This window comes from Perissodus microlepis, chromosome 6 (assembly GCF_051167445.1).
Source record: "Perissodus microlepis isolate ML-2025 ecotype Zambia chromosome 6, ASM5116744v1, whole genome shotgun sequence".
Taxonomy (NCBI): Eukaryota; Metazoa; Chordata; class Actinopteri; order Cichliformes; family Cichlidae; genus Perissodus; species Perissodus microlepis.
Window position 1 is genome coordinate 12,198,052 of NC_140466.1, and position 19,255 is coordinate 12,217,306.

The window sequence follows — 19,255 nt, forward strand, 5'->3', positions numbered from 1 at the left end:
TGTGTTTTAATCACGGACAAGGAACACACACACTCATGCAGGTGCATGCACAGATGCAATGACAGGTGGGGTTTGCAAATGCAGCATGTGTATGTGGGACAGTGGTGCATGGGTGCATGAGTGTTCGTGTCCCTGTAGCCATGTTGAAATCAGGGTCCTCTTTGAAGGTGTGTTCATGTACACAGACAGGCACACATGCACTGACCAGCTGTTTCTACCCTTTGATGTCTGTACTTTTTTCATTCTACCAACCATAGTTGCATCTCTCTCTCTCATCATTCCCCAGTGCAGCTTTCACCTTTTCATCTCCTATAACTACAGCTTTTTTTTAAAAAAAAAATAGAAATCCTCTGTCAACGTAATGTCACAGTTTGTGCAGTCTACACAATTCCATAAAACCTTCCTTGCAAACAATTCCTGTTTGCAAAACAGCCCACAATTTACTATTAATGCATTTTAAAATGGATTTTTTAAAATTTGGTAATCCTTAATAATGATCAAAAAACTAATCACAGAAAACTCTATTGGGTGAAATTTGATTCAATTTAATTGTGATTTATGGAGCAAATCACAACAACTATTGCCTCAAGGCACTTTATATTGTAATGTAAAGACATCACAGCATTAGAAAACCCCAACAATCAGACCTGTGTGCAAAGGGATTGATTAGAGTAGATTAAAAATCTATTTTGCAAAAGTGTCTTGGCCAAAATATCTCAAAACTTGCACTTCAGTCATATTTTCTTTGATTTGAAATCCACTGTTGTAGCGTTCGGTGCCAAAATTACAAAAAACCGTGCCACTGTAAAAATATGGAAATATTTTCAAATGTGCGAAAGATGGACCTAATTTATCTTTCAAAGATGGACCTAATTATATGACTCACACTAATTGATCTGTATCATTCCTGAGCACATCTGACTTCCAAAGTCCAGTTCGTTTGACAAGTGTGGTTTCTGCACAGGTGCAGGAAAGCATATTGTGCGCTGGACTGCTTGAAGAGGTGAGTTTTGGTGTGGTTCAGTTAGATTTCATGTAGTATAATCATGAATGTTCACCCAGTACAGCTGCCTTCATGAAAAACTGCTTTGTTAAGTAGTTAACAAATGTATATAAGGCACGTAAGGATGGTGTTTCACTGTCTATAAAATGTCCCCAATAAAGCCAAAAAATGCATGAAATCCTGAAATTCATTTTTCTCTTGAAGTGTGATTTTCAAAGGTGTATGTTGGCACTGTTTTATGAAAGTGAGCCTACGAATTAGAGACAGGAGGCTAGATTGTTACGAGAAGTGTGAGTGCATGTCAGCATGGGAGCAGGGACAATGTGCTTTGGCACGGAACAAGGCAAACATGCCTGGTGTGAGTATAGCCTTAGACCTCGTTTTTATTTAGTCCTCAACAAAAACTTCTGTACGTCTGTATGTCAGTGAGGTATGATAATTATTGTTTAGATTTACTTTACTGCAGTAGGTATGTTTCAGCAGCAAAACGTACTGAACAATGCAGAAATCAAAACGTCTTTTCTTTCATAAACTTTATTAATGGCGTCTCAGAGGCAGGCTGGTGCTGAAACAAGGATCGGTTTCACACACACACACAATCTCTTTCAACAAGAACACACACAGAGATGTAATAGAATTACATTAAACAATTTTTTCCATCATTCCAACACAGCTGAGCATTTGAAGTACTTGCACAAGGCCTAGTCTCATCTGTTCACTCCTTGATGTACTTGGATTTTTTTCCCAACTTCACAATCAAAAACAGCTGTAAGAGTTGTTTTAATAACTTATTATATGACATGAATAAGACGCAAACCACTGTTTTGGTTAATATTTTGTGAGACATCACACATGCCATTATTAGCAAGGCTTGTGGTGAGCAAATGTTCTACGTTTGAACTTTTTCACCTTTAGAATATCATAATACAAATGTGCACATATATCCCTGTTAATACAACATGTGAACCATCTCCCCTTTCTATTATGACTTTCTATAATTACTGTTATTCTGCTTAAATCCAATTGGGCAAGTTGGGCAATACCATTATCTAATTTTAGCTGGAAACATGGGGTTATAGGGTTAACCTCTCCACTAACCTGGACTTTTTTTTTTTACCCTTTTTATTCAAACAAAGGTTAAGAACTGTGGGATAATCTTTTATGCAAATTTGAAATTTTGGAAACAAATAAATGCAGTATTTTTCCGACTGAGAACAATCTCCGGAGTAATCCTTATTTAAAACTTCCTGATCGAAACGTTTAAGCATTCCTTTGTTACATCTAAACTGGTCTACTGTACTGCTTGGTATACTGGAATTAGTCATCTATTGCTTGTTTTTAGTATTTTTTTAGTAACTAGCCCAAAATGCTGTCATCAGATTACTGACTGGGACAGAAAAGAGAGAGGACATTACTCCAGTGTTAGCAGCCTTGCACTGGCTCCCTGTGCATTACAGAATTCAGTATAAGCCTTATCTGGTCTTGCACCTGCATATGTGGTAGATATGATGTGCCCTATACTCCTTTGAAATTATTAAAGTCTGCGTTTCAGTCACTCCGGATGATCCCACAGTCAAAGTGTATTTGTTGCACCAAGACCTTGGAATGAGCTCCTCAGTCACCTGACACAGACGTGAACTGTAAGCTAAAGACATACCTCTTCTGTCACGCTTTTATAAACTTCTGATTTCTGAATCAGCTGCTGTTGAGCTACTGAGTTATTGCATAAACACTGTACATACATGTAGCATACGTTTTTTAGGAAACTATTTATTCTAGTTTTTTATAAAGCAGTTTGGTTTTAATTGTGCTATATAAATACAATTTACTTACTAACTACACTAATAAGGTTTCATTTTTATTATCCCTTCCACAAAACTAATTTAAACCAAATTCAACATGTGTCTCTCTGCATTGCCCCAATTAAAGAAACAAAATTAAAAGAAACACTGATAATTAATAATAATTAATTTTAAAGATGTGTACAAAAAAAATAAAAAATAAAACTAAAGAAAATTCATACATTCAATTTTGAAAAAAGCTTTTTATAAACTGATCAGAGTGCTCAGTGCATGAAAGGCACATGAAAGGCTTTTTTTTTGCAGTAATCAGATAAATTTGGTCTTTACATTTTTTAATCACACAAGTAATGAAACTGGCAACACCAGGTGTAGTCTTGCAAAAACTGAACTGGTTTCTGAGAATCAACATTTAAAATAGCAGTGTGGGAAACAAGTCACGTTGTTGACGGCAGCACCTCAGATCATCAAAAAGCCGTGTTTTTAACCCAACATTTTCCCATGTTGTAATCTTTCAACCATCTTCCCTTCATCTTGGAGCCATTAAGACCTTCTAGGGTTACTTGGTTTGTCTGTGGCCCAGCAGAGCCCCAGTCTTTGTCCAGATCCAGGCAGCAGGTGAATAGGATGCCCATGTAAGGGGCCTCTCAGCCTAGATACACCTGATACCTGGCTCAGACCCCCACAATAAAATCTATCCACCACCTAACCTTCCAAAGACCTGACTGGACTCCTAAAGCCCCCCAACTTCTCTTGACAGCCTGCCAGCTGCTTTTTTTTTTTTTTTTTTTTTTTGGTACGCACAGACTCACAACAAGAGTGAAAGAAGTTATTGTTGACAGTATCGGCAATGCAGACCCCCCACCACACGCACACACACACACGCACACACACACTCTGTATGTTGTACGTATGTTCTTAGTTCTGCCCCGTCTCTTTTTTGTATGTCTATGTGGGCTCTGCCCTGTTGTCTGAGCCTCATATCTGTGTGAACTCTGTGTTCACCTTTGAAGTTCTCTACCATGCATCTCTGCACCCCCTCCGCCCCGCCCTGTCTCTCTCACTGCTTTGATTCCCTTTCTTGTTACGGGGAGTTGGCTGATCCACAGATAATGCCACTTGGTCTCTCCGAGGCTGCATGTTACTTGAAAAATACAAATCAATGTATGATTCAGGAGCAGAGCCTATACAGCTCAGAGCCTAACTAAACTTTGTTAATTTGAGGATTTATTTGCTTAAGTATGCAGCCACAAATTGGGGCCAACAGGTGCGCAGGCTAAAAATGTGTTAATAAAATGGATGGATGGGTAAGAACCATGGCACCATTACTGGACTGGGTTAATTGGTGCACTTTTTCCACAAACTCCACGTTTTACAGCGTGTCACCAAGGTGCTGAAATAGCACAGCTGCTTTGAAAGCACACAAATGGATTAAAACAAGACTAACATTTGCATGCTGATGATAGTTTGACTGGACTGGCCCAAGAACAATATAATGAAACGTCTTCATTCCCTTTTACTACATCCACAAACAGTTATCACAGGTGTTAACTATCGCACATCTGTGTCAAGTTGGCACAGCAGTATCTTTCTTTTCAGGACAAAACGCTGTACTTATGTTGCCTTCATGTTTCAGGAACACTCTTATTTTTGGTTTGACCTCCTGTGCAGTTTACATCTTTGACTGAGAAAAATGAAAACTTAAATTGGATTTCTGCAGTGAATAACTTTCCTGAAACAGTAGCTGTGATTTTATCTAAAATGGAAAATTCAACCTTGACTTTGAAGCAGTTCTGTATTCTCACCAAGCATCAGTGTAGCATAATAAAAGTCAAAAACCTTCATGAAATATTCTTATTCTTTTTCTCGCTAGTTCACAGAGCCAATGTAAACATTTCAAATTTCCTAACCACAACTGGTCTGACTGCAGCTGGTATCAGTGAACAGCCAGTTTTTTATAATTCATCAAAATAAATACACACAAACTTGACCGATTTTGTGTTTACAGCAACATAAACTTGGTATATTTATACATATTAATGTAGCAACGTGGGCAAAAATCAGGGAATTATCTATTTAGACATGTGGTGTGCATGGCTGCACAGCAGGTATGCTTAGCTCAAATAAGGAGGGCTACAACTCTCCGGATTTAAGCATTTCAATAACATGAAGGCAGAAAAGTCTGTTCAACACATTTGACATCAGAGGAGTATGACAGCAGGGCAACACGATCCAGGCAAATTGTTTGGTTCTCCCCATACTAAAGCCTGACCACTTTATATCTTTTTCATACAGTACACCAGAAATGCAAAGAGCTGCACTGAATTGCATTTTTTTTAAAATCAATTTCGGTTACTAATATTAAAGAATGAAATGATCCGTTAATTAAACCCAGCTAAAAAAAAATGTATTCAGTGTTTGTTAAGTTTTCATATTTTTTTCCTTAGTTGCCTGATTGACAGTAAACATCTGTTGTGTATTTATGTGAATGTCTATGCATTTATGTGCGCACGTAACAGTGTTAATGTGTATTTTTAAAGTAAATGATGAATGGCTTTCGATCTCCCAGCTGTTGAGTCTGTCTATACAGACCAACAACTATGGCTTTGTCAGCAAAAAGAAATGATCCATCAACACACACAAACACATGCACACACACAAACACAATTCTGCAGCCTGGTCAGTAATGAGTATGATGGATTGCACCTGAGGTGTGTCATGTCTGGGTTATTGATAGGCAGGTATTGGAGGGCCAACATGAAATATTAATAGGCAGGAGCTAAATGCAGATCTGACATAGAGTGAGAAGGAGAAAGAGAAGGGCAAAAAAGAGAGATGTTTGAAATGCAATTGGTTGTACCTGAGGCTTGATAGCAAGTACAAACTGTGCATAGTGATAAAAAAATGCAAGCATTCGTGTAAGTTTGTTTGAGAATTTGAAAGATGTCTAATATCAGTATCAAATTTTTCGTTTTCTCAATGGAAATTCCCTCCATCTTTGACACATCTCGCATAAACACACACACTCAAATCTCTCTCTGTCACTCTAACCCATATCCTGTTGTGGTTCTTGCTCTCTCCTAGGCTTTGATATCTGAGAACCGCTGACTTTCACAGACAGACAAGGGACACCTTTGTCTTTGCCACACTGCACGAGTGTTTGTCATCGTTTTTGGAAATGCGTTTGTTCGACTGCGTCCAGGCCATTTCTAAAAAACAATAGCGACTAACACACTTAGAACAAGTAAAGTCCTGCCAAGAATCTGTCCTTGGTAATGCACTTTAAACAGCAAAGAGGGCTGCAACATATCTCCCCTGCTAGAAGTGGGAAGGGCATGTTATCTTGATGTCTGTGTGGGTGTGTTTTTGTGTGTGTGTATTGATGCAGCACTGCAGAGCAATCTATACTAATGATTTCCCATAGACACCTCAAGTTGTTCTGAGAATCAGGGAGGATGGGAGGGAGAGAAGTCAAAAGAGACGAATGATAAGATAGATCTATAGGGAGACAGACTGAAGGAAGGAAGGGCCAGCACGGAGGAAGGGAGGGAAGTTGTAAAAGGATTATTACCAATATTATCACACTTAATGCACAAGCCACAGTTTAAACATGTGCTACCTTTTAAGCTGCAACATTGAGAGCCCTGCACAGGGTTTATAAGCCATAAATGATGACGTTACTAAAAGGTAATGAAATACTTAGAACTTTAGACTTACCTTTTGATAGTAAGCCATTAACTGTCATTATTAGAATATTAGGGAGGCTTTTAGTAAAAATGTTATGTATAAATGTTGTATAAAGGTAAATAGTCACCTTTACTTATACAGTCATAGTCTACAGAGTAGATACACCTGTTTAACTGTTTAACACAAATATCTAACCAGCAAATTGTATGACAGTAACTCAATGCATTTAAGCATGTAAACATAGTCAAGACGGCTTGCTGAAGTTCAAACTGAGTTCAAACAGAATTGGGAAGACGGGTAAAATCACTCTGGATGTGGCAGGTTTTTGGCTTAAGACAAGCTGGTCTGATTATTTCAGTAATGGCTGATCTACTGGGATTTTCACATTTTCACAGCCATTTACAGAGAATGCTCTGAAAAACTTCCTTGTTGATGGCCAGGGGACAGAAAGACAGAAAGCAACAGTAACTCAAATAAGTAAAAAATAACTTGTAACAGTAACAACCAAAGTATGCAGAAGAGCATCTCTGAAGGCACCACCTTCAAGCAGATGGGCTACAGCAGCAGAAGACCATACGTGGTGCAACTGATGTAAGAATAGGAAATAGGCTACAGTTCACACTGACTCATTAAAAATAGACAAAACAAAATTGGAAAAATATTGCAACAACATTGCAAAGCTCAAATGACCTCAAATTTGTTTCTTGAACAGTGACAGTGAGTTCACTGTACTCAAATGGACTTCACAGTCACCAAACCTGAATCCAGAAGAGTGCCTTTGGGATGTGGTGGATTTTGTGGAATGGGAGATTCAGATGTGGTGTCGGTAAATCTACAGCAACCAGATCAACCATCATGTCAGTATGGACGACTGAGATCTCTGGGGAATGTTTCCAACACCTTGTTGAATCTATGACACAACGAAGGCAGTTGGGAAAAGGTTCCAACCCACTGGTAGTGATGTGTACCTAATGAAATGTTTGTTGAGTGTAAATGGCAACTCTCATTCTAGCAGCTGCTAATAAATTCTTAAATACAGTTTGTAGTTTGTAGCCCAGATGCTGCACCAGTAAAAGCTGTACCGCTCATTCAGTAACAAAAATCTTGGTACTAAAAAACTTTTAGAAATACCTCACAACTGACCAATAAAGCATCAATAAACAATGTATTAATCACCGTAATGATTATGTGTCTTTTTGTGAGCGTAAATGTCATGCTGCACTTTCATCATATAGTAAAAGTTGTCCACGCCATTAAAGTACACTTAATATGGTAAAAGGAAAAATATGAAAGGGACTGGTTTTACAGTACTGAAAGTCCCCAAATATGAGAAATCACTTTGCATGTGTCCACAAACTCTGCCTATATGGCAAAATATTAGGGGAGCATTTTAAGAAACTCTTAGAGCCATTCTTTATTAATTTGAAAATAGCCATTTGGTAATCAGGTAGATGCAGAGCAGATGCATACTTTCTTCATATATATCATACTGGCCTTCTCCTTCTGTTTGTTTCCCTTGTCTATATCTACCTCTGTCTTTCTTTCCCTTCTCAGTTTTTATCTGTTTAGCATTTCTAATATATGTTGTGGGGGTTTTTCATTAATTACTAAAATGCATTTATTGTCTTTGCTTGTTTTGTTATTTCATTTGAACTTTTTTGAAATGTTTTTATTTATGGAAAACTGTTAAAATTGAATTGAAAGTGATATTTTGTCATTTCAGTACATTTTTACATCTGTAATTTGGTAAGAAATGTTTTTATGATAAATTATAAAATTGAACTAACACTTTTCTGTTAAGGTCAGCATTGGAGTTCCTGATATATGATACTGTGTAGTGTAAGAGCAAGCATTTCTGCTAACTTGTATGTGGGCTCTGTATGTATGGTGTGACTGTGTGAATGCCTTGAACTTGCACAGTGGAATTTCCTCCAATCACTCCACATTGTTCACACGAACAACGAGTCAAAGCAACAGGGCAGGACAGAAACACTCCACACCCTCAGGGGTGTCTCTGAGGAACCATAAGCACTTCCAGGTCAAAAGTCCAACAGAAACAAACACATGGTAGCACACTCTAATTCACCAGGTAATTGTCCAGAAAGTTCACATTTCGTTAAACAAGTGGGTCTTCATAGAGAGGGATGCCTTAAGTCTTTGTGTTTCTTATAACACTTTTGCTGAAGGCTCACAGCTGCTTGGTTGTCCACTCAAGGACATTCTGACCTCTTAATGACAATAAAATAAGTTGTCAGAGAGCATGAGAAGTCATTCATCTCTATTATCCTCTGTGGTTTCCTGCATCTGACAGTAACAGTGAAGCAGGACTGAGAAAACAGCAGAGCCGGAGAAACAGACACAGGGAGGGATGACACAAATGGAGAATTTACTTTCTTTTTCCTTGTTTTATAATTAAATTTTTAATGATTCATTCAAATGACTGACACTGATGTATAATATTCAGCATCAAAACCTTTTCAGTATAACATCTGCCTTGTAGCTGCTTGGTGACCTTCTCAGTGGGCTATACAGGTGGGCAAAGGTCGAGCTGCAGTGGGCTGAGCTGTTATATCTGTATATATAAAGCACATTTAAAGTAAACCTGAGCTGGATAGATTTATGTTTGCATGCCCTATATATATATATATATATATGTGTGTGTGTGTGTGTGTGTGTGTGTGTGTGTGTGTGTGTGTGTGTGTGTGTGTGTGTGTAGAAGAGAGGCAGTTGGTGTGGGAAAGACTCTTGAGGTGCTGCATTAGAGGAAACAACTGTGATGAGCATTGTGTTGTGCATTTGATTGTAGGCGAGGAAGTAGAAAAAATTAGTGTGTTTATACAGCACAGTACAGCATGAGTCTGAGCCCTTACAGTCGCATGACCCTCTGCGTGTGTGAGTGTTACCAAGAGGAAGTGATTACTGTATAACTTGGTCAGAGGGAAACCTCTGACTATTGTTCGGCCCTTCCTGGTCAGAGGAAGACGAGACTCCATCACTGTCACTTTTTCTCTAGCTCGCTTTTTCTGTCAGTGACTTTCTTCTCTTTCACTACTTCGATCTATTTATTTTCTCATTTTCACTGTTTAGCTCCACCTTTTTTTCTTTTTCTTTTATTCTTCATGCTAAAATAAACCACTGAATTAAAACCAACTGTTCGATAGACACGAACTAATTAATGATACATTTTAAAATCTTCTTTTTATTTAGCAGGGACTTTAACTTCGTCACAGTTCTTTTGATCAAATGCAAGCAGTTTGTCTGTTATGTTGTGCTGCCCTCTGCTGTCTAAGATTAATCCTACGCAAAAGCGTCTGCAGCCCCCAAAATTTCCAGTGCGGAATTTAGGCTGCTAGCGTTTAATTATTTCTCATAACTGTGTACATATATATGTATTATTATGCATGTATCATGTGTATTCCAGAGTGCATTATAGGAAAAAAATATTTAAAAATGGAAATCCCCAGCCTTTAATTTGAGCTATGATCCGTATAAAATTAAAATCTAGTAAAAGGCAGTCTGTAGTAGAATTACATTTTTTGCTTTTATTTTATTTTATTGTTTTTGCGAATATTTTTAAAAGAAGCAGTTCGTTCTATTCTTGCTGTAGACTGAAAGTGACCTTGCGGGAGCCCTAAAGTTCGTTACTTAATTGAAACTTGCACAGCTGCGCTTGAATGAATCAGCACGGCTCCTCCAATAATCACATCTAACTTGATTCACCTGAGGCGGCTTTGACAAATATAATCACCCGGCGGTTGGTTTCATTGAGTTTTTATTTCAGGAGCTTGGATTACCGTGCGCTCAAAGGCCAACATGCCCACCAAAAACGTTACCGACGAACGGCTCTCCAAATTTAAAAATAAGGGGAAAGATCCAGCAGTAAGTTGACTATGATTTTTTTTTTTTTTTTTTTTTTTTTTTTTAGGTTCTATGTAATGGGTTATTTTATCTGAGCTACACCATCTACTCCTGTAGAAACTTCGGGAGAAAAGGATCACGGAGTGCGTGGAGTTGCGCAAAGCTCACAAGAATGAAAATTTCTTGAAAAGAAGAAATCTAACGCTGTCGTCCCTCCCGGACGAGGAGGCCCTGTCTCCAGACTACATCCCCAACGAGATGGTAAGTTTCCAGAAACCTTTAATAACTCTACTAAAACTAGCAGAGACTCTAACAACATACCTGTAATCCAGGTGACCCACTTATCCATTGAGGACATAATTAAAGACGTGAACAGCGACTGCAGGAAGTCCCAGACCCGAGGCTGTCAGGCAGCCCGGTGAGTGTTCAGGGATGATTATGATCTGTCTGATACTGTCTTCAAATGTAACCCTTGCTTTTTGCCATCTCACAGATGATTACCAGCTCAGTCTGTCTGTAAAGAAAAACATCAATTTCAGGGATCACATGGGACCTGTGGGGAAACCGTAATGGGCGTTTATACAATGTTAATGACACCCAAGAATTTATTGGGTACAAGTGAACTGAGCAAAGTAAAGCCTGTACCTTAACTTTTTTTTTTTAAATCGTCTCCTCAGGAAGCTGCTTTCTCAAGAGCGTAACCCTCCTCTGAAGGAGATTATAGATGCTGGTTTGCTGTCTAACTTTGTGTCCTTCCTGTCTATGGACGATGAGCCAACTCTGCAGTTTGAAGCAGCTTGGGCTCTAACAAACATTGCCTCCGGGACCTCTTGGCATACACAGCAGGTATTAAAGCTGTCTGATATTAATGTTATGTTGGACAGATTTCACAGTAATCTATCAACATGTTGGATATTGTCAATATTCAACATATTATAGTGACATGTCACATGTCTGCTTTGGGTTAACCTTGTAACCTCAAGCCATTTTCAGAGCAGACTAAATGTGTGTGTCTACCCTCAGGTGGTGGAACATGGGGCTGTACCAGCTTTCATCTCTTTGCTGTCCTCGCCAATGCTGCACATTAGTGAACAGGCTGTCTGGGCTCTTGGGAACATTGCAGGTTAAATCTTAAATGCAATGTATTGTCATGTCTGGCTTTGCTCTAACAAAGGGGGTGTTGAAAATGGGAATCTGAGATGAGTTTCAAAAAGTGCCTCAGTTGCTGAGTAACTCTGAGGTCTTTCCACTAAACAAAGGAATATGGAAAATAAAATCCAGTCCTCTACTTCAGTTTCATTGTTGCTCATGCTTACAATGTAACTACTCCTCAGGTGATGGTGCAACTTATCGCGATGTCCTGATTGAGTGCAATGTCATCCCAGCCTTGTTGTCTCGAATCTCTCCAGACACACCGGTAAGTTTTATGCAAGCTTTGTTTGTGCTTGTCGTTTTTCTCTTTTTCTGATAACTTCTAAATATTCAATATTCTGGATTTGAGATTGTCCTGCACTTGGTAGAGTATAGGTTTAGCTTTGCACTTTAACCACACTGACAAATCATGACTTGTTTAAATGCATTATGCTGAAAAATATACGGTTTTAATTTGTCAAACTGAAGTTCCCACAAAGGAACTTGACTGCCTTTAACTGGTTCTAGTGTATAGTAATTCATGTTGATGGCTTTCAATGCCAATGAGTGCATCAAATTGGTCAAATGTGATGAAATAAGTTCTAATGAGTGATGATGATTCAACTGCATGATTCTTAAACTAAAATAGTCTTATCAGATAACTAGTAAAATGGTGAAAGAAACTTCAAGTCTAAACTGTAATTGACTCTAACTCTAGGTTGGCTATTTGCGTAACCTGACATGGACTCTGTCCAACCTGTGTCGAAACAAGAATCCATTTCCACCCTTGTCTGCAGTCCAGCAGGTAAGATCAGGAACTCTTGTATTGACACGTGATCAGATTGCACATCTTAATTCCAAATCCACCAGTTGATAAGCTACATCTTCTGCTTCTGTAGATGCTTCCTTCACTGGTCCAGCTGCTTCATCTAAGTGACAAGGACATCTTATCTGATGCATGCTGGGCAATCTCCTACCTTTCTGATGGTGACAATGACCGCATTGAAATTGTAGTGAAAACTGGTATTGTTCCTCGACTGGTGGAGCTCATGAGTCACCAGGAGCTTGGTGTCATGGTAGTGTATACACACACCTACTCTGAACTTAAGGGTCTGTCACTTGAGCATAAGTTAAAAATCTGACATGAGATACGAAGATTTAATACTTTCCCCTCCGTCATTACTCAGTGTTGCATTTGAATATGAATGATCACTTCATATAATTTTTTTTTTTTTTTTTCATAAATCTTTGACAACCAGACCCCAGCTCTCCGCTCCATTGGGAACATAGTGAGTGGCTCTGACCTACAGACCCAGACTGCAATTGATGCTGGAGTTCTAAATGTCTTACCCAAGTTAATGAGGCATTCAAAGGCCAGTATTCAGAAGGAGGCAGCATGGGCCTTGTCCAACATTGCTGCAGGTCCATGCAAGCAAATCCAACAGCTGATCACCTGTGGTCTGCTTCCTCCTCTAGTACACTTACTGAGAAATGTGAGTAGCCTTCAATCTGTAGTCTGAATTTAAAGTGTAAAACTGTTTGAGTACACCATGTTTGTGTTTACTGGGTTACTTGATCCAACGTAGTGTTAATGAGCCATCACTCTGTGGATAAAGGCCACAATGAAGTGTAGGAGTTTGGTTCTTTTCAAAGTGAAGTTGTGATAAATGGGCTGAAATCAACACCGACAGTGGGCTTGCAACTTAAACACTAGTGCCGTTCAGATTCTGAGTAAGCTAGCCGTCAGTATGTTAGGTTTTTTGTTTGGACAATTTTCTGTATTAAAGAAAAAACAATTTCACAAGTAACAATGGGTTTATCTGTTCAGCTGCCAAATATTTTATTTTATATATTTTTAAAAATATTCTTCCTCGTCTCAGGGTGACTTCAAAACTCAGAGGGAAGCTGTTTGGGCTGTGACAAACTTGACTAGTGGGGCTACTGTGGAGCAGGTAGTCCAGTTGGTGCAGAGTGGTGCTCTGGAAGCAATCATCAACCTACTTCAGGTCAAAGATGCTAAAGTCATTCTGGTCATATTGGATGCTATAAACAACATCTTCATGGTGAGGGCAGAAGATGTCGCAGATTATAAAATGCATTAATTTGGCAACTGAAAATTAAAATGCAGTGAGATTTAAGTCTAAATGATACTATGTTTGGTGGGTTTGGCTGTGACTTTTCAGGCTGCAGAAAAGCTTGGTGAGATGGAGAAGCTTAGCCTGTTGATTGAAGAGCTGGGAGGACTGGACCGCATTGAGATGCTGCAGAACCATGACAATGAAATGGTGTATCAGGCTGCACACAACATAATTGAGAAGTACTTTAGTGATGTAAGTCTTAGCTGTGTGGATGACCAGTTATAATGTAAGCCTTAAACTTTGTAATCTGAAGTTGGGAACTTGTATGTGTAAAAATATAATTTTTTTTTTCTTCCCCTCTCTATCTAGAGTGACACTCATGGTGAGAAGGTTGATGCAACAGAGGATGAATTTGTTTTTCAAAGCCCTGATGTCCAGAAAGCTTTTGAATTTTAAAACTGACTATGTATGTTTTGAATTCATGTTGAAAATTTAAATAAAGGAATGATCTCAATGGTACTCAACAGTCATGGGTAACTTGGGCAAATCTCATTGCACCTGTGAACCACAGCAAACTAAAATGTTACAAAAGTTTTCCAACATTTAAAATGGTTAAATCTGCAACTTCTCAAGTGTAAACTTGAATAAGGGCTAGATGTCAACTGTATTGCTGGAATTCGGGTTGCTAGTTTCACTTTACTACTATCCTGCGCTGTAACTTCATTCTGTGTCACTCTGGGCAAATCATTAGCTTGCAGAAGACTGACAAGAAAATTGGCCTCAGTTAAAGGTGCTTTATTTCTGCCTCTCAAACATTTGTGGCAATCTCTGCTTTATCCCGTCCCCACCTGCTTCATCTTTACTACCACCAGTGTCTAAACTGTCAGGATCATGTCCTGCTTCCTACAGTTGGTGGTGACTCTGAAGTTTAAAACTGAACATGACTTGGCAATCCCTCCTTTACTGAAATGTAAGCATTCAAGTCTGGCTGACTACACTTTAAACTGGTAATTCAAACAGACACTCAGACGTGCAAACAGTATAATGAAGTACACTTTCCACCCCTCACATGCACTGTTCTCCCTCCTTCCATCTGGCAGACGGTTTCGCAGCATCAAAACCGTAACGACCAGACACTGCAAGAGCTTCTTCCCCCAAGCAGTCAGAGCCCTCAACTCACTACCACCAAAGGACTGATATACACATGCACCTCTACAAACTCCTTACAATACTGACCAAAGGATTCAAAAACTTCCACAAATCCACTACAAACTGGACCTGGGAACAATATGCTTATTTGCATAATCAGTCACATAGTTACTGAACACCTAGATTATACTATATTTTGCATCTTGCACGTGTCTTGTCTACAATATCCTGCCAATAACTTGAACCAGGTATTCAATAACTACTGCACAATCCACTTCGTATTGTCTCTGTCCTGTTTATCATAGTTATTATTGTAGTTATTAGTACCTTTCTATCCCTTAATTTTACCGAAATGCAGCATGTTATTTATTTGTAAATCCTAGTTATATCTCTTGGAGATATATTTTATATATTTAAATGCACCATGGGGGGCTTGGGGTGAAACAGCATTTTGGTACGCTGTATACTGTTGTATTGACAATAAAGCTCTTGAATCTAATTTCCCCCTTTTCAGCCCAAGGAAAGTGCTAGGAGGAAGTAGAAGACTAAGACAAAAGCATGAATTGCCAAAGCCACCTATCCTCTTCACATACCACTGAAATGTAGTTGAGATGTGGCTGCACACTGATCACGAACTACACCTTTGTTCTGTAGAATAGCATTACAGACGACCTAGCTAACAGAAGTGACCTAAAAATAAAGCATTTTCAGAACTTTACAACTAGAGAATTTTTAATAACATAAAGAAATTTACACATTTCCTTAAAGCTAATACAAAATTACATTTATAAAAACCAAGATGTGAAAATTCACAATGGTCAGACCAGGCTGAAGTTTGTGCACTGTTGCATCTGTCCAGTGCTATTTGATAATGTCTTTATCAATTGAAAATTGATACTCTTGGCAGACTGGCACTGGACTGACTCCCAGAATGCCTTGAGCATAAAGCCACGATGAAAACAAAACTACAGCAGGTGATGTGAACTTCTAGTCTTAGACATCTGGCAACAGCTGCAGACTTCTTTCATAACTGCCCTCCTAAGATATAACTTTTTCTAAGAAGGCAGCAGCTTTGGAAAATGTCCTATTTGTCACAAGGAAGACCTACAATTTTTTACACAATATTTTACACAAAAAGTTTCAGTATCATGCTTTCCTTGACTTGCCAAATTTCAAATGATGCAGAACAATGAAAAGCAATGTGCAAAGGTATGGCTAAAAACACAACTGAGTCAGCAATCAAGCTAAGATGTGCAACAGCCATTAAAAAAAAAGAACTTACTGCTAATGTGTTGAATACAATGGTGATTTTGGCCCCTATTATGTGAGCTAGGTGGAGCATTTTATTGCTATTTATTATAAATGGAAAAAATACAAATAGGAATTTGGAAACTTGTGTTCCTGTCGAAGCACCAGACATCAGTCTTTAACAGTGTTTGTGGATGTGTGTCTCTACATTTTCTCATAGCTAAGCTCATGTCCACAAGTGAGGCACGTTTTCTTGTAGAGGTCTTCCTCTTCATCTACAACCTCTTCTGGTCCATACTCATGCTGGTGAGCGGTGGTGTTTTTGGTCCACATACTGCTCCTTACTGCTCTGCGTAGCTCTAATACACGCACAGAGACACACAGCTGATGTTTAACAATGCTCAGTGTAACCCATTTGAGAGGGGAGAATTTTGGCTCAAAGCAAACACCAACCTTTGACCTTCTTGTTGAAGCGTTTTTGTTTCTGCACCTCTCTGTTCTCTTCTCTTGTTTCTATGGCTTCTTCTAGAGCTTCCTCTGAACCCCACACCTCCATACATCTTTTCTCCACCTGTAATATACAAAAACCTTTTAGCAGGTCCATAGACTGTACAGGTAAGATGGACACTGGCACCATGATGCCCCCCTTGGAATTGTAAAATTCTGCTTTGAAGTTGAAATTTAAGCATTTCGCTGCAGCCATCTTTGGTTTTGGGTTGAAGCTAATATCTGGAAAACCGGGGACTAGTCAGCCACACTGTAGCCAGTAAATTCTAAATGTTTAAAAGTGATTAATAAGTTATTAAACCAAGTGGGAACTAAGTTTTTTTTCATAGATCTTTTTGTAACCAAAGGAATCGCCCCCTGCTGTCCATTAGAAAGACTGCAAGTTTAAATCACTTTTACCATCTTCTTCACTTTTAGATTATGTAAAAGAGACTTTTACATAATCTACAAAACATACACCCTAATACATTTACTGAACATTTAGCAGTACTTTGGTTTACTCACACCTCAGCCTCTCATTTCTTGGGTAATAGTATTTTCACATTATTTATGTTATCACAAATCTAATGACTAACGATTTTTAACACACAGTGATTGAGTTAATTGGTAAGCTTGTGTCGTAAAACGTGTGCATTGTAAACTTAAAACAAAACAAAACAATTATCTGCTTGTTTTTAGTGAAGATTTACGAACCAATCACTTCGCATTTTTTTAATATGAATAAAGTTTCACATACATTAAGCTTTTTAAGATAGAAATACTATATTTAAGTTCACAGTGAGCAGTCTAGCCACACAACACTGAATGCTAAAGAATATTAGCATAACGTAAATATAGGTTAAAAAAAGTTGTATGAACTGCCCTTCACATATTTTCATACCTGCAGCTGGAGGTAGAGCTTCATATCTCCCCAACGTGGGTTATGGGGGTTTTTCTTCAGTATAAACCTGAGAGGAGGCTCCCTCTTGTCCAGGTCACAGTCCTTCAGCAGGTAGCGCTGCTTAGCCTCAGTCCTGGAGATCAGCTTGTGCTTTTCCTCATTGTCCCTGAAAAGTTAATAGGTTTAAAATAGAGCTTTAGTTGTACGACTATATATAAAAAAGTTGACAGTTATACACAAAAAAGTTTGAGGCAACTAAATGACCAAAACATTGCACTTTAAAGCCCCTAAATACATAGACTGTGATGGACACCAGCACAAAATGTTTAGGTATCTTAATGCTCAATATAAAATGCACAAGCAAATACAGTAAATGACAGCAAATCATCCTTTTTTTTAATTTCGTCATGATGAAGCCTGAGTTTAGTTTTGTTAAAAAAAAAAAAAAAAAAAAAAAAGGTTCAGTACATGTAACATGTAACATGAGGAGGTGTTAATTCATCCTCCAAATTCTTCCAGATCTCAGGGAGCATGACTGTAAATAGCTGTTAAACACCGGAAATCAGTGAGGCTTGCAGGTGTTTATGGTTCAAAGTGTTAAAATATAAGTCGCCAAATAAATCTAATAAATATAAAAGTATTAATTGTGCACATAGACTGCAGCAAACACATCAGGTGTGTGTGTAAGTGTATACCTGCAGTTGTCGCACACAGACAGGTCAAAGCTGTTGCTCAGGTACGAGTCCATAAAGGGTTTCTGACATTCATCACACATCAGGTACTCTGGTTCAATCACCGGAGCTGAAAACAACGCAGACCCACAGTGATCAAGAACAAAGGTAAATAATGTAAGTACGAGACGAGCACGTAATTTTCTAACTAAACACACACCTGGCTGATGCACCACTACCTTGATCTTCTGCTCTCCCTCTATATTTCCCTCCTCGTCGATAAAGAACCCAGCTCCGGAGTCGATGGTCTTGGAAACTTTGGCCGCTGTTGCGCCCTCCACAGCGGACAAAGGACGACTCGCAAGACGGGCTTGTCGGAGCATCAACGCCCGCTGCCGGTTCCTCTCGATTTTAGCCCGCATCGCCGGGGAAAGCTCGAGTTTGGGACTCGAAGAACCACCATCCACTGTCTCGGCCTGTGACGGATCCATGGTGCTCTCTAAACACAGCGATCACGGCAGAGCAATGAATTAAATTACTCTGCAGAACTTGCCCCGGTCTCTCTCGCTCCATGCAAAGTCCAGCACTAGATTGTTACAAAACTGACAGCTGTATGCTTCCGGCTTCTTTTTCTTTTGGGTCTTTTGGTGAGTTTCAAACAGCTTTCGGGGGCAATACCGCCACCTTCTGTCTGACCCCGTGTGGACTAAAGCACACCGCTATCGGACTAATAGTAACTGAATTCAAAAACGTCCACATATCTATTTATTACACTTTATAAAATAAAATATTGCATATTCATTTTGATTATTATGGCTTAGTGATTGTAAAACCAGAAATTCAATATTTCCAATTATTATTATTATTATTTTCTAAACCTAGTCAAAAAGAAAGGATACAATGTATCCTTAAAAAAAGCTCCCAATGAGCCAGAGTTTCTTAAAATGTTTCAGTTACTGTCTGATAACAGCTATCCAGACTTTTTCTTCATTCAAAAGAATTGTCAGGCCTGAAACACAATCTAAACTATCTACAGCATACAGTATCTGAAAGTTATGTCTTGAAGAAACAACAGAGACCCAGGGCCTGACAGGTGCATATGGTCCTTCAGTAGCAACAGGGTTTATGGACCTGATAGTGGATATTAGGAAAGAAGAGCTAAGCAGAGCCTACAGTCATTTGTCACACACAGGGGAGGCACTGTTATTGTTTGGGGTTACATTTTAGTCAGCGGTCTTGTCAGA

The 19,255-nt window shown here is 38.8% G+C and overlaps 2 protein-coding genes across 2 annotated transcripts; one reads left to right on the forward strand and one right to left on the reverse strand.

The window, feature by feature from the left end:
• The first annotated feature begins 10,231 nt into the window (after positions 1-10,231).
• Positions 10,232-14,073, forward strand: kpna7 (karyopherin alpha 7 (importin alpha 8)). Its single transcript, XM_084930827.1, has 12 exons — positions 10,232-10,368; positions 10,465-10,608; positions 10,680-10,765; positions 11,025-11,193; positions 11,371-11,470; positions 11,682-11,764; positions 12,197-12,283; positions 12,378-12,554; positions 12,738-12,971; positions 13,359-13,541; positions 13,662-13,808; positions 13,926-14,073. Exons 1-12 carry the CDS (start codon positions 10,303-10,305, stop codon positions 14,010-14,012), a joined length of 1,563 nt encoding a protein of 520 aa, XP_084786953.1. The 5' UTR covers positions 10,232-10,302; the 3' UTR covers positions 14,013-14,073.
• A 1,346-nt stretch (positions 14,074-15,419) lies between these two features.
• Positions 15,420-18,638, reverse strand: xpa (xeroderma pigmentosum, complementation group A). Its single transcript, XM_084930828.1, has 5 exons — positions 18,232-18,638; positions 18,036-18,141; positions 17,341-17,506; positions 16,407-16,524; positions 15,420-16,312 (listed from the first exon to the last, which is right to left on the reverse strand). Exons 1-5 carry the CDS (start codon positions 18,500-18,502, stop codon positions 16,158-16,160), a joined length of 816 nt encoding a protein of 271 aa, XP_084786954.1. The 5' UTR covers positions 18,503-18,638; the 3' UTR covers positions 15,420-16,157.
• Between the last annotated feature and the right edge of the window lie 617 nt (positions 18,639-19,255).